Raw genomic sequence first — 16,659 nt, 5'->3', positions numbered from 1 at the left:
CTTTGTCAAATAAAGAATTCGAATATTTCGCTGTACATGCGATCCAATCTCATTTGAAATTTATTAATAGTAAAGTGACAGATTAGCATAGACGTGGTATTATCTCGTCGTCCTTCCACTGACTGGGTTGCCCAAAGAATTGTTTACCAATCCTTATCAATGCATCCTTATCATTTATCGATAATGTAAATAGACGCGCAGATCGACAGGTAATCCTTCTGAGTGTAAGGAAAAATATTGTACTAGTTAATGTTTACGCTGGACGATAAGGCGGCGCGCACATTGGTACCGACAGCTTTTATATCCTCTATGTGCTTTATACCCTACCAGAGGGTTACTACCATCTCTTAAAACAATATTATTTTAATTATACTTTTACTTTTTTGCAGGAAATTTAACTTTTTATGCAATATATTATATATAATTATATATACCTAATATATATAATTATATATAATATAATTTCAGTTGGTTTTATACAATGGTTAAGCGAAAATGAATAAGTTTGTTCATCTGTGTATGACGGCATATTTTACTGTTTTAAGGAGGATATAAAACTTTCCTGAACTATGATGGCTTTTAAAAGATAGTGGTAGGCCCCCTGCAATGGAAAAAGGGTTATTTTTTCAGTCCAAGTATTCTTTAGCACAGGCTGCGGCCTAAAATAATTAATTTATATTAATATATGAAGTGTCATTAAGTTCATTTATTCCTGAGTAAATGACATTAGGCACATTAAAATAAATATATATTAAATAATTGGCTATGAAAAGCTGTCAATTTTTGATGGCTTGTTTATGGCATAAATTTAGTTCCATTCATTATAGCCACTTTCATAAACCCTGTATGACCTTATGTAGAAGTTATTCACATCGTAGCAAACAAATTCTATGTCTACGAAGGTGATGGCTACGGATAACCGTTTATAAGTATAAAGGATATAATATCATGTTTAACCATAATTATTTTAATCCTTTTGATGTTCCATAGTAGGTCTTAGCTGATACTTCGCCGTAAACGGGAGCAGCTTGGAGATTGCTGCATCATGCTGCAATACGGTTAGTGGAAGACAACCATAATGCATTTTTCACCTGATAATGGACACGGAAGGAAGCGAGTAAAGTATCGTACTTAGCTCGCAAGTACTCTACAAGATAAGATAAGATAAGACATAATTCATTAATAACAATAATACTTGGAAATGTTGAATATTTATAGTAACTTAAGTTCTTGCATTTATTAAAAAAAGCAATAAGTCATTATGGACCGACCCTTACAAAGCTGTTGTAAGTATTGCGTGAGCAAGTGTTGGAAAATTACTGCCACTCATAGATCCTGTAATCTATAGATTAACCAATGTTTTTAGTGGAATATTCTTATCCGATAACCTAACCTTTGGTCACATTTCATTAATAACCGTTAAGCCAAAAGTTTCGTAACTTTATTGGGTATTTCTGAATTCAGGTTGAGCTACTTAAATTGATATGCATTAATCACGCGTCCTAATCGTTTAATCTCACTGCTTTACACAAGACGATTTCAATAGTTGTTGAATATGTTTATGACAGAAGTGATTTAGTAAATCTTGTAACCGGCTGACCTACATAAGAGGACCATTTTAGTCTTCAGTAGGCAGCAGTAACGTATTTATCATCGGCTCCAGGTAAAACGGTTATTATATTATATGGAGTTGTGTTAGACGTATGTGCTACTGTGACTAACAGGTTGACTGCACGCTCGTTTTTTATTTGAATCTTATAAAATCTAAAATAAAAATTAAATAAAGGAGTCCATTATTTAATTATTGTAATTGGGTTTGCCTTTAAAGCTTTACTATGAACATAGACGAACTTATGGATTTTCCAGATATTCTATTTTTCAACTATCAGTTATGTACATATTTTTAATTACACACGATCATAATCTTTAATCTGTACGTGTTGAAACACAGGGTTTCTGGCTTCAATCCCCGGTCACCCTGCAGTCTCATTTAACGCCTGAGTGAATTCTCTTTCATCGTGTCCTATGTTATATCTTGCTTATAAATACAGTTTGAACCTAGACATACAAAAAACGAAGGCTTGCCAATGAAAATATCACGATAACCTCGCGGATTAGCTTACTATTCAATATAATCATGATTAATTAGTAGGAATAAAATCATGTTATTTTAATTTTTTGAAGTTATTTGGGTACTATAAAATAATAATGAAATGCTTTTAGTAGCGTACGTATCTACACAAATGCTCGGATAAACATGTAGTGGCAGATTTTTCAAACAAAATCAAACGTGTCCCGCTCAACGGTTTTTGAAACAACAAATTAGATGCCTAAGCAGCGGCGGATGCCACACTTATATACACCTATGGTGTAACCCATGGTGGTGGTGTATATTTTCATTTATTACATGTGCACGAATCCTATTTGGGAGGGTGGTACATATTGCATGGTTCAAAATATATACCATCATACATATTGGTTGGTATGTTGTGAAGTTTAATCTTGAAGGTGGTAGAAACCTTTGTTGCTCGACTCCGGCGGCACCATCGCTACAGCTATATCTACCTCATAACAGCAGTGTTAAGCGCTGCTATGTTTTGGTTTGAAGGGTGTGGTAGGGGAGACATACTTATCTGAGGCGTTTCAGCTTAGTCCTCAGGGGTAATGGCGCATCTGTGGCCCATCTCAGGTAGGAATATCTAAACCTATCACGATCACGAAGGTTGATCACGGATGTCCATATTTTACCTATTTATGCCATAACAGCAGTGTTAGACGCAGCAGCAAAAATAAAATGAAAGAACACACTAATCTTTAAAATTGCTCAACATATTTCAATATTTTTTTTAACGTTTTCTTGGAATTAGAATGATATCCCTATTATACTAAAATAATAATTCAACAACCTATAACTTTCCCACTGCTGGGCACGGGTCTCCTCTCATTATGAGAAGGATTAGGTCATAGTCCACCGCGCTGGCCAAGTGCGTATTAGTAGACTTCACATGCCTTTGAGATTCTTTTTATAAATCTCTCAGGTATGCAGGTTTTCTCACGATGTTTTCCTTCACCGTTTAGCAAGTGATAATTAATTTCTAATACGCACATAACTTTGAAAGATCAGAGGTCGATCGAGAGGCCGAGTTTCTTAACCACTAGGCTATCGCTGCTTAATAATAATATTAATATGTATTATGTGAAATTGGTTGCATTGGCGTTAGACAGATATTTAAAATATACACAGTGCACTTGATAGCAAGCAATAACAGTATCACCACCAGGGCCGGACTTAGCGGTGTATACGAATGGGCGTAACTTTTGAACTACTTTTGCAAACTACTTACATTAGATTGGTCTTCTACCAATGATTATTCAAAAATCATCATTCACAATTTTTTTAATCACAAATATGTTCTTATGTTTTAAATGATTTTGTAGATATAATTTTGTTCTTCCGGAATGTACGTTTATTTTTAACACGCTTTTTTTCCTTGTTCCAATGACCTAACTTAGGTAAATTTTCAGGTTTATTAAAATGTAATGTGAAGTTTCTGTGTTTCTTTAAATGCTAATGTAGAATTGTCAATTTAGTTAAATTGCTTTCTCGACTCGAAACCGAGAGTAATTTTGAAAATCATTATTGTTGAAAAAATAAAATAGAAATAGCGGAAACTTAGCAACTCGCACTTGGCTTTTACCGTATCGATCTAAGACCCCTTCCTACTGCAAGAGGCCCGCGACAAGTAGTTAAACAAAAGTTCGAAGGTGGTAGGACTCTTTGTGGTTCGACTCCGGCACCACCACCACCACATCTATTTCTGTCTAATAACAGCACAGTATTACACGCTGCTGTGTTCTGGTTTGAAGGGAGACATAGTTTTCCGAGGCGTTCCAGCTTAGTCCTCTGCAGTAGCGACGCAGATGTGGCTGACCTCAGGTATGAATGTCTAATCTTATCTGGGGTTGATTACAAATGTCCACGGGCGGCAGTAGTCACTTACCATCAGTTGGACTGCATGCTCGTCTGTCACTTCTATGGTATAAAAAAGTTGATAATTATCCTGAACATTGATACAAGCTGGCTCTGTTGTCTATATTCCATCTACTTATCTGTTTGTACATTACCTCATTAATTGTTGTGCATTTTTATTGTGATACAATTTCTCAGCTCGTGTTTCTCTATTTTGAGTATTTATAATCTATTTTCTTTCCGGTTGTAAGCTTTTGATGACTTATGAATCAGTAATAGGTATGTACATACCTACATATATAATAAGAATATTTCAAATACTTTGAGGCATAATTATCATAAATTAACAAATCTAATTTTCTGGTAGTAGGGAATCGTTTCTCTAATATCTTCAACAGGCTTATCTTTTATTTACCTAGATTGTTATGCTCATACAAGCGGTGCCAAGTTCTAAAAGTCCTCGGTCACCCCTAATGATATGCCTCACCAATATGTCAAGTACTAAATAAATCAGTCAATAACTTACTCTAATAGATAAGGACACCTAACTTAAAATAAAATCATTTTACATATACATACAATACATACATAATCTTCATATATTATAACACGTTACCATTATAATACGTAAATATCTATCTAATACCTTTAAAGGATATTATTGTATATATATTTATATTAACGATCTCGGAAACTGCTCCAACGATTTATTTGAAATTTTCTATTTAGGGGGTTTCGAGGGCGATAAATCGATCTAGCTAGGTTTTGTTTTCAGAAAATGTCGTTAAAATAAAAAAATAAAACTTATAAGGTCGAATTGAGAAACATCCTCCTTTTTTGAAGTCGGTTAAAAAACACCGAGCAAAGATCTGTCATCCAGGTACTATATTATAACACTTAATGATTATAATACGTAAACATTACCGTAGTCGAGTAAGTAGTTCCGCTACTTTGTAGAGTCATTTGAAGAGTTCAGATCAAACCCATGGAAATTTTAAGGAAGAGTAATCTTAGTGCCTTCTTGTCGTGTTATCTCACTGCATCGGAATACCTCAGAAGGAAGTACCACAACGGTGCGCGGTGTAGCGAGCGTGCAAACTAAATTGATGAGTAAGCCCCTTAACGATACGGACATGCCGTTTCCAATGAGACAATTAAGTTTAATTGCGGCCCGCGTGCCTCGGGAGGGGATGAACTTTAACCCGACAGATTAGTAAAATCACGCCGGTATATCTATACCTGTGGCAGGTGGCCTAGTGGTTTGTAATTCGGCCTCTAACTGTGAGGTGGTCAAGGATCGAGAAAGAGGCCATTTTATCACTTGCTTTAACGAGAAATTAAAACTTTGTCAAGAGACGTATATGTCTGTGAATTATTTTCCAAAAGTTCTCAAAGGAGTGTGATGTTCAGTGGCGGACTAAGGTCGTCGGAGGTCCGGAGCGGAGACGTTGAATGAAAAGTTGAATGTAGTCTAGTCTAGGGGCGGAAAGTTTAGTGGAAGCCCCCAGTTTAAAAAGTTCCGCTAGAGGTGATGTTAACTTATTTGCATTTGACCAGTGTGGTCAATTTTTGCCTGAATCCTTAATTTAAAAAACCCGTGCTCAGCAATGGAACAGTAATTGGTTAATGATGATGTCTGCTTTGAAACCAAACTGAAATATGTAACTGATGATAGGAACAGCTTTTACACCTCTATTATAAATGTGTATTATAAATATTTATACTAGTCAAAAGGCTTTGGTAAATTACTTCTAAGAAGAATGTAGATTTAGATTCGATCTCGTGTATCTACTGTAAAAACAACTCTTCATTTAATGGTTACTTTAAATAATTATAATCACGCGAATAAAAATGCATACGTGAAAATATATTTATAAAAATTTTATTCGGATTGCTCATTAAACGAGAAATAATTGGCGAACGAGTCTAGTCACACGGTTCCTTATCCCCAAATTTCTTTTATGTTTTGTAGTATTCGTTATCATTGCACCCATAAGATCTTCAAAATGAATTTACATTACCTGTCTACCTATTATGCTTCAATGGATATAAATAAACACGTTGAAAAAAGGGGTTTCTTGTGAAGCGAACCCCATTTATTTTTAAGGTATATTTATTTTTAAAATTTGTCGTTACTGAGTGAGTGTTTGTTAATGAGTCTTATACATACTCTGTTAAAAAAAATAAGTGCCAGTCTATTAAGAGATAAAGACCATTGACAAACGGTCAGACCGTTTTTACCCTTTTGCGTACGGAACCCTAAAAATTAAGATTCCATTTAGTCTTGGATAATTTTCCTTCTCAAATGAGTGTACTTTCTCTACTGCGAATATATTTAAATTTTATTATATTTTTTTATTTATTCACCAGTACTGTTATCATCATTGTTTTTTCGCGTATTTAAATAAGAACGACATTGATGCAAATTTTCAAATTAAAAAATAATAATACGACATTTCGTTTTATATTCTACATGCAGATATTTGAATACGATTCTACATATTACATATACACATTACTGTTTTGTGGTAGCCTCATTTGGAAATCCTATAGCGGTGCATAGTCTAAAGTTACTTGGCGGATGTTTTGACTACTTCCCCGCTGTGGGTAGATTTATCGTCCTTTTTCATTGTTTTCACAGCGTAATGTATTGTCACCGGTAAATCAAATGTGTAAACTTCATCAGTATATGTTTATGGGAAAAATCTGAACAACATTACATTTATAGAGATAAATTTATAAACATTATCATTAGGTACTTTTAATAAACAGGCGTTGTCATTAAAGCAATTCTGTTATTTTTTCATTTATAGTTTTTTAATAACAAATGTGAATGCTCATTATTATTATACTATTATATCAAATTCTTGAGCATATACTTTTAAAAGTATATAACCATTCACTAGCGAGGAGTACAGAGCAAAGGCCGGGGGGGAGGGGGGGGGGGCTGGCTTTCTCTTTTTTTAACACGAAGAAATCCTCATGCATGCTCTTCTGGTCGGGGGAACAGAAGGGGTATGTCGGACTCTTACCGAATGAAACTCCGCGGCGTTCAGTGCCGGGTCACGAGAAAGCGTTAGCATTACATTCGCGACCCGGCAACGTGATGGCCGACGCTGATGTTAACGCCAGCCACGTCCCGAGAGGGAGGGGCTCCTCTCAGTGCTGTCCTTCATGAGATGAGCGTGCCCTAAGGACTTGAGTTGGATTCAGGGGCGTATTTTAACAACAATGTGTCGTTGAATTCGCCTAATCTGTTGGACTAACATGGGTTATATTTTTAAGCATCGGATTTTTTGTTTTTACAATAAATCTGTAGTCTACTTTACTTTAACGTAATATTCCTAAGAAATTTCGATTATACTCATAAGATGGTAAATAATATTGCTAGGTAATACATAAATAAAATATTCAACGTAACGGAATCTGATTCTTTTTTTTATAATATAGCAGTAGCATACGAGTATGCAACCCGCCTGATGGTGAGTTGTTACCGCCGCCCATGGACATATGCAATCAAGCCCAGATGGAATTAGATATTCCTACCTGAGATCGGTATCGCAGATGCGCCGCTACCCCGGAAACGCCTCGAAAAAGTATGCCTCCCTTACCACAGCCTACAAACCAGAACACAGCAGCTCTTGACACTACTGTTAATAGGCAGAAATAGGTGTGGCGGTGCTGCCGCCAGAGTTGAACCACAAAGGTTTCTACCACTTTAAAACTCTTTAGCAATAAGTACAGTCGATTCTGGTAATGGTATTTTGGTGAGAATATATTAGTTGGTATAAAAGCAGTGATAGCCTAGTAGTAAAGAAACTCGGCCTCTTGATCGAGGGGTCTGAGGTTCAAATCCTAGGCCTGCACCTATGATTTTGCAAAGTTATGTGCGTATTAGTAATTAATTATCACTTGTTTAAACTGTGAAGGAAAACATCGTGAGGAAACCTGCATACCTGAGAAATCTTATGAAAAAGAACGTTTTCAAAGGTATGTAAAGTCTACCAAATCGCACTTGGCCAGCGCGGTGGACTTTGGCCTAATCCTTCTCATTCTGAGACGAGACATGTGCCCATCAGTGGGACATCAATGGGTTGATGATGATGATGGTATTAGGTATACAAGTAAATGTTAAAAATCGTTTTAGTGTTCAATAAGGACCGCATATACCAATAGGGACAGAGTATAAGTACATATAAGGTGAAAATTCTTGCGATATTTTCACGTCTTCCTATAATAATAAACTGGGAATTTTCCACACCACTGTGAAATGCCTTTCAAGGAATGATTGAAGTTTTCCAATCTAATGATTCTGGTATTCTTAACCGTTATTTTACTACTTGTAATCGACTTAAACTTTTGCTTTAAGGCTGAGACCGCACTGCGATTAAACGCACGCGTTTAACCGCAAGACTGAAACCGCTAAAATATAAAACATATTGCTTTCTATACAAGTGCACGCACTAGTGACTTTTTCAGTCGACTGATTTATTGTTACATTTTGACCGCGGCTTGTTTAAAGCGCGGTTTTTTTATCTCCCATAGCAATTGTTTTTTATTCAGTCTCGATTGGACCAGTGCAGAGGGAAGTCGCCATTTGCAGTGCTAAAATATTTTTTAAGAAAAAAAATACCACCGACTTATATGTCACTACAAAGTAAAAAATAATTCAAATAAATGTTGGTTTAATACATATTTCGTTGGATAAAGACGTAAACAACGCGTCCAATATAAATCATGTCGACCGGTCGCAGCATCGCGCAGAAATGGCTGAATAAAAAAAAAAAGAAAAAAAAATAAAAAAAAAAACAAAAAAAATATAAACGTCGAATAGATATTCTCTCTCATTTGGAAAGTCAGAATATAAAAGAGAATTGTGATATAATTATGTCGTCCGACTCAGAAATATCTGTTGACTACGATAATGTGTCTAAAATAATTATTAGTGAAGTAGAAAAAAGGCCGGCGTTATATGACAAGTCGTTAAATCAATTCAGGGACAGAAATATTAAGGCCCGGCTTTGGAAGGAGGTATATCAAAATGTGTGTAGGGAATGGACAACATTATCGGAAGCAGAGAAAAAAAAGAAAGGTAGGTACAATTTTAATATTGAAATTTAATTAGTTACAATTACTTAGTTATATTATCATATATTATCGTATTGCCAATTTAAAGCCCCAGACCGAGATGTAAAATAGTCAGCAAACGAATTTCGTATTTGCATGACGTCATTATTAGGACGATCTCTAATAGGATGTATATTTAATGATTCCGAATGTGCTGGAATGGGCCAGTGGGTGCCCAATTTTTCCGGTAATTCCTTGCCATCGTATTTTCGAACGAAGTTATGCAATATACAGCACGCTTTTACTATGTTATCGCATAGTGCAAGTTTTGTATCTAACGGTCTATGAAAAATTCGCCATTTATTGGCCATAATCCCAAATGTACATTCTACTAATCTTCGGGCATAAGAAAGTCGGTAGTTATAAATCTTTTCCTTCATAGTCAAGTTTCTGCTTGGGTATGGCCTCATCAAATGTTTTAAAAGTGGAAAAGCTTCGTCACCTACAAATACGAATGGCATTTCAGATCCTTCATTGTAATGTGGTATTACCGAGCATGCTGGTAAATCCAGCTGATTTGCTAAAAGTCTTCTACCAAAATTTGAATTTCGGAATACGCTAGAGTCACTATTGGATCCGTATGCACCAACGTCAATAGCCACAAAGCTATAGTTGGCATCGGCAATCGCAAACAAAATAATAGAATAGAACTTTTTATAATTAAACGATTCTGAGCCAGTATATTCGGGTCTTTCGATTCTTATGTGCTTGCCATCAATCGCACCGATACAATTTGGAAAGTGGGTTTGTTTTGAAAACTCTTCTGCTACATTTAACCAGTCTTCTTTTCTCATTTCTTTTAAATAAACAGGCTGCAAATACAACCACAACTGCTCGCATGTATGCTGAATAATTTCACTAATAGTCGAAGCGCCAATCAAGTATTCAAAATACAACGATTTCATGCTATTTCCTGTAGCAAGGTACCTGTTAACCAGATATAAATTATTTGTTTTTTATTTCAGGAAACTCAATACAAAAAAAATGGAAAAACATGAAGGATTGTTTCACTAAAGAATTGGCAACACAACAGGGCAAATCTGGACAGGCTGCTACTCCTAAGAAAAAGAAGTATCGCCACTTCGATTCAATGCTTTTCCTAATTCCTTCTATGCAGAAACGAGAGACTAGCAGTAATGTACTGTCGCCTGTTTGTACTCCGAATATAAATGTAACCTCGCCAGTCTCTACTCAGGATATAACCTTGACTGCTCCAGTTGGCCATTCACATCCCACCAGAAAATATACAAAATCAGTACGAAAGAAGACCTGTTATGAAGACAACAATTCAAGAGAATACGAAAACCAATTACTTGACATATTAAAAGGTAAACAGCAACAAGATGATGACGACGAAGAAAAAAACTTTGCGCTGATGCTAGTTCCAATGTTACGTAAATTAAATGATGATCAAAAGCATTACGCTAAGATAGAAATTCTGAATGTTTTAAAAAAAGCACGCTCGCATTCATCGCCACAAACACACGTTTTGTCTCAACCATTTCGAGAACCAAGAATGTCATGTCCACCATCGTATCAAATAAATACCCAGCCACAAAACACCTATCAGTACTCCCCACAATCTTCATCTTTAGATACATTATATTACATCCAATCGCCGCCATCAACCCTTCCTCCATCAGATCCATCTCCACAGCCATCAACTACGATTCTGCAAGCACCACTTACATCAGCCTCACAAAATCAGGTGCAAATTATGCACCAAGAAGTTATAAATCCAGCTAATGCGACTGCAAATTATTTTGCACAGTTTGGAAATCAGTTAATAGAAGAACGTAACTACGCCGACGAGTCGATAATTTAAAAATATATGTTGTTACTTATTACTCTTTAATGTTATTCTTACTTAATTCGCCCTTTTCAATAATTTGAAATATAAATTTTACAATTGTAATTAAACTTGTTTTCTTACCTCAACGTAACTGAAAGTCGCTCTTCAGGTGATATTGCCTTACGAAATGCAGTATCTTCATGTTTCAAATACTGGCCCACAGCTTGTAATAATTTATCAAAAGTATCAATAGACATTCTGTAGTAATTAAAAAATGTATCAGGGTGCTGTCGCACGTCGTTGTACATTTTGCAAAAGTATCCTTTTATATGGCGTTGGTCCGTTAACGGATGTATCCAGTATTTATGGCGGCGGCGTTGTCTGCTTTTATTATTTTTAGATTTTAAAGCCAACGCCACAACACATGCTGTTCGCCAGAAATCCATGATGAGACTGAAATAAAATCAAGCCAAAAGAAAACCGCAGTGCGTGTTCGTATGCGTTTTGGCGTTTTCAGCTATTTTTATTCAGTCTGCGTTTAATCGCAGTGCGGTCTCAGCCTAAATCGGGTTTCTTGCGATCGATAGCGAAAGAAAACATTTAACAATAAACATATAAGATCAAAATTACGTAGCTACCCTGAGGTTTAAGTTCCAACCGTTCAACGTGCAAGTTACCTGATATTTCAAACAAATCCAGTAGCGTTTAGCATTGTTGTTATGATAGAAATTAGTGTGACGGTGGGTTACCCTTTAACAACTGGTCCTACCTTTGGGTACGTAATAGTTATAAATTGATTGATCAGTCTCTCTATCATTAAGTTCTATAAAAAAATGGAAGAAACTGTAGCTTTAAAGTATAGGTAAATACTTAGAACGCTAATTAAAAGCCAATAGCATTTCGTTGCACTTTCCATTAATTAATTAGCGTAAAAGGATCCTCTCGCCTCCGGCTCTGCAGAATGGAAGGTAATTTAAAACCATTGATTTTCTCTATAGCGTGATTAGGGATAATACTTAAATGCTTTTTTGTGTAAAAGAAGCGGTAAACGAAAGTTACGTTACTGCCGCCCATGGACAATTGCAATCAACCCCAGGCAAGACCAGATTCCCACCGGAGTTCGGCCACAGGTGCGCCGTTATCCTTGAGGATTAAGCTGGAAGGTCTCGGAAAGTATGTCTGTCTGTGTAAAAATGCGTTGATCGTCATCATCAATTCCTTACTGTTCCACAGTTGGATACGGATCTCTGCTTGGAATGAGAAGGATTAGACATTGCTCCCGTGCTGGCCAAGTACGAATTGTAACACTTCACACACTTACATATTTTGAAAGACATCTAAGGTAAGCAGGTTTCCTAACGATGTTTTCCTTCACCGTTAAAGTAAGTGAAAATTCAGAGGAGAGAGACCTGGTATTTATAAACTCGGACCCCTGGAATGAGAGGTCGCGATTTAAACACTAGACTATTCTCGCTTAGAATAAGTTTGTAAGGCCTTATGACATTTTTAGTTTACAAAATTATTATTACTATAAATATTATTTTTTATTCGCGTGATATATAAAAATTATACTTTCCATGAGGTAGATTGCAACCGTTTAAAATAAATAATGTATATAGATAATAATTAAATAAAATTTAGAGATCACTTCGTCCCACTGCTACGGCATGAAGTTCACTATTTTTGTCTTTTACATCGGTATCGAAGTTCTGGCTTAAAGTTTGTGACCATTTAAAGGTGTTCTAAAAGTTGTAATTTAATCATTAAGACGAGTTATTGCTCTGCGATCCATCTTAAATCGCTTTGCATTAAGGTTGATGCTCATTTATGCCTGAATACATAAAATATGAACTGAAACCTCATTGGAAGAATAGAACTGTCTTTATCCATTTTGACGATGCGTCAATATGTCAACCATCTTCAACATGACAAATTAAATTAGGGCCGTCACAGGTATTTTTTTGAAAGCAATAATTGTATTAATAATTCAATAGGGTCAACGTCAATTTAGGACGCGGTGGTAGGCTAGTAGACTTAAACCTTATAGCCACTATTTGGCATGAAATTTATTTTTATGAAATTTAACTCGTATATTAAGTTAGTTTTTGTCAATATCTACTAATTCTGTTCAGTTCGGCTGTAATGTTATAAAGATATTCCACATACAGGAATAGTACAGGCAGGCAAAAAATAAAAACACCCTACGCGTCCACCTGAAGACGGCAAACTCAAAAGCAACTGAATGGACTTTTATGTGGTTTACATCACAGATGTGATGCGTTATGAAGTTATGACTTTTTTTATATAATATAGGTAGCAGTAGCAGACGAGACGTGGACTGTATCCACCTGATGGTAAGTGGCTACTGCCGCCCATAGACATCTGTAATCAACCCCAGATAGGATTAGATATTCCTACCTGAGGTCGGCCACAGATGCGCCGCTACCCCTGAGGACTAAGCTGGAACGCCTCGGAAATGTCTGTCTCCCTTACCACACTCTTCATACCGGAACACAGCAGCGCCTAACACTGCTGTTATTAGGTAGAAATAGGTGTGACGGTGGTGCCGCTGGACTCGAACCACAAAAGGTTCCACCACCTTCATATGATGACGTAAATAAATATGTCAACTGGGAACTTTTTCGGCACACTCCGCTTAAACCAACAGAGTTATTTAAAAACAATGTATGTATGTTCCTCTTAAAGAGATCACGTGCACATGTTTATCTTTGTTGTGTACGCCAAAATAAGGATTTTTCAGGTTTAAAAATAAAAGAATTCATATTTATGTGAGTTTAATAAATATAAAACATTTATCATTATTTAAATAAATTATACCAAAAATTGAAACATTTAATGAACATAAAATTTCTCTACGTAACATATTATATGTAGTTTATTATTTATTATTAATATAAAATATTGCGAAATCTAATGGCATGTAGACATAATTATATGCTAAGTATGCTACCCTTAAGAAGCGCGAGCGGTTTTCAAGTGGTTAATAGAAGTCCTACTCTTGGGAAAATACAATTTTATTAACTTTGCGCAAAATTGAAGTTGAGCGTAACTCAACCCCACGTCTTCATTAACAAACTAAGCAGCTTATGCAACCAACCAATAAACCCCACTGTTGGGTAAGTGATTGTTGGGACGATGTAAAAATATAAAAGGTCTAAGACACGGCATAAAAGAAAACCATTATTCTCGCTTATTACCGTGTATGTATGTACGAGTATGTCACGGAGTCTTTGAACTCGATTTTTACCCACTTTAAACGGTCCAATTAATTTAAAATTTTGACCAATTATCAAGAATCGATCCAACATCAGGCAATCCAGGATTTTAATAATTTTATCTCATTCTTCTCATCGGCATCTTCAGGAAACAGGATTATCGATTTTCCCTGTACGATTTTAGCGTGATTTTTAGTTTTTAAACTATATTTTTTTCATAATCTTACTGGTCGGCAAATGTCTTTTCACATTATTCAGAGGTCTATGTACAAAGCTTCAGCGAATATTTGTTCCTCGTTTAAGATGGATGGATTAAAATTAGTTATTAAGTGTTGTGCTTATACCTTAATTTTGATTTTCGTGATAAACTAAAATTTACTAATAAAATTATTAAAATTAAAAAACAAGAAGACATAGAATTTAATTATCTTAAATATTAATACGTAAATGACAATTTTTAAAGACCTAGCGCCTTTAAGCATTTGCAGATTTAAAAATAAAAAAGGTAATTTGTATTTGGTAATTTAAAGAATAGAAGAATAAAAAAGTAATAAAAACATATTTGCAAAATGTATAGATACAGGGTGTACCATAGGACGTAAGTACCCCGACAAACTTAGGGAAAAGATAAGCAGGCGCTGACCTTTCAGAAAAAAAACCTTAGTAAAAGTGTCACCGAACTATAGATTGTTTTATATTTTTTTACACATTTAGCCATCTTCATCTCTTTTCGTTAACGGCGTGTATAAATTTGGTGATGCAGTGTTTATTTTTCTGTAAAATACTATCAGATGGGGTCGACTTAACCTTGTTGAATTTAACCCCACGAAGACACGAGTCTGCGCGTTTACCGCTTAAAAAAACCCCATTCGTCATAGCGCCAAGCCAAGGTATTCCAAGGTTACACTCACTATTGATAAAAGTGTGGGGAACCTTCAAAAGGTACCCACCGTATGGGAGTGACGTCGGTTTATATGGGACTTTTACCGCACTAAAACCCCCCCGGTGGCCGTCCTCGGCGCTGCGTAGAGGACTCCGGGATCTCCAAAGGAACGCAACCGGAGTCCTCTTAGCGCATAGCCCCGTTGGGCTCTGCCCAGGCGAGCTTGTCGCTCGCCACACCGTCTGGTGTGTACAACGGTAGGCGACCACACATACAGCCGTCCTTCCCGAGGTCGCTGACGGGCGGTTCGACCACTCTTGCCACCCGCAACCCCGGAAGCCCCCTTTTAGTCGCCTCTTACGACAGGCAGGAGATACCGTAAACCTATTATACTCCCGGAACTACAGGGACAAGTGTGGTGATCCTAGGGATTGACATATCGTGTGACGTGCAGTACCGGGGTCATTTGGACTTTAAGGCCAAGTTTGCGTCAAGAAAACTGGGCGTCTTGAATTGCGTGTTCTACCGGCTTTACAATGGTGAGTATTCCGTGAAACTGTTTGACCTGGTGCCTACGTCCTTCCTCCATCGCACTACTCGCCGAAGGATGAAGTTCCATCCTCACCAACTGCACTCGTGGCGGTCGTCCACGGTTCGGTTTGCACGGACGTTCTTCCCACGAACGTGCAAGATGTGGAATGAACTTCCTCCTGAGTATTCACGGAGCGCTATGACATGGGGCTTTTCAAAAAAGGTGTAAAAAGAGCTCTCCGCTAAACCCGGCGATGCATGTGCGACGCCTCTGACGTCCATAGGCGACGGTGCCTGCTGTCCATTAGGTAGCCCGTCTGCCTCATCGTTTAGGTATAGATATAAAAAAGCTAGTTGGTTCAAATTAAAATGTAAATTGGTTAAAAGGTGTTAAGGAATCATGAAAAAATAGGGCGATTAAAAATACTATGCGATTTAAAACCTAATATTTTTTCTCCAACTTTGACTGTTCGCGGTGAAAGAAAAATGTATGTACATTGCACAAAAAAAACTTATTTAGGTAATAGAAATTTCCGAAATATACCACACTTAATATTTATAATAGAAGAAAAAAATAAGGTTGTTATTATAGCTAAAGGACTGAGACAAACTAAAATGTGATGATCCGAATTTTAATTAAATTACTCTTGTAATCGACTAACGACGTACTAAAAACTAGAAAATCACATGATTACCTAGTTAACTACTTCACAATATTAAATTTGAAATAATATTTTAACCACTTGTAAAAAAATAAGAAAGTAAGTAACTATCCAATTAAAATATATTACAATCTTGGAAATCAATGTTAACCTAATTTAATGTGTAATTATTGTGAAGTAAAATTTTTAATCCATTATGTAAGCGTTGATAAGTGTAACGTAATTTTTAACTGGCCTAGAAATCAGATTATGCTTTTTGCTGTTAATTTGTTTAAATATTACTCGTTAAATTCAATGATTAGTTATATTAAATCCAATTATAAAATCACTTATATCAGCTTATTTACTAAATAAAAATCATGGTTTCATTAAAAAGTATCAATTAAAATCATTGGTCACGATGGACGAGTAGGCCTCGGCTGGAGCACTCAGCCACTGCGTCCGACGACCGTACATCG

General features: G+C 36.2%; 1 protein-coding gene across 1 annotated transcript; it reads left to right on the top strand.

The window, feature by feature from the left end:
• Positions 1-10,043: 10,043 nt before the first annotated feature.
• Positions 10,044-11,036, top strand: LOC140743164 (uncharacterized; the record flags this gene model as incomplete). Its single annotated transcript, XM_073074219.1, has 1 exon — positions 10,044-11,036. A coding segment is annotated over one exon (879 nt), but the record flags the coding sequence as incomplete, so codon positions are not given.
• Positions 11,037-16,659: the final 5,623 nt, after the last annotated feature.

Source organism: Epargyreus clarus, unplaced genomic scaffold (assembly GCF_041222505.1).
Source record: "Epargyreus clarus isolate Ecla_fem2 unplaced genomic scaffold, WU_Ecla_fem_2.2 ptg000007l, whole genome shotgun sequence".
NCBI lineage: Eukaryota > Metazoa > Arthropoda > Insecta > Lepidoptera > Hesperiidae > Epargyreus > Epargyreus clarus.
This window is presented reverse-complemented; position numbering and strand designations above follow the sequence as displayed.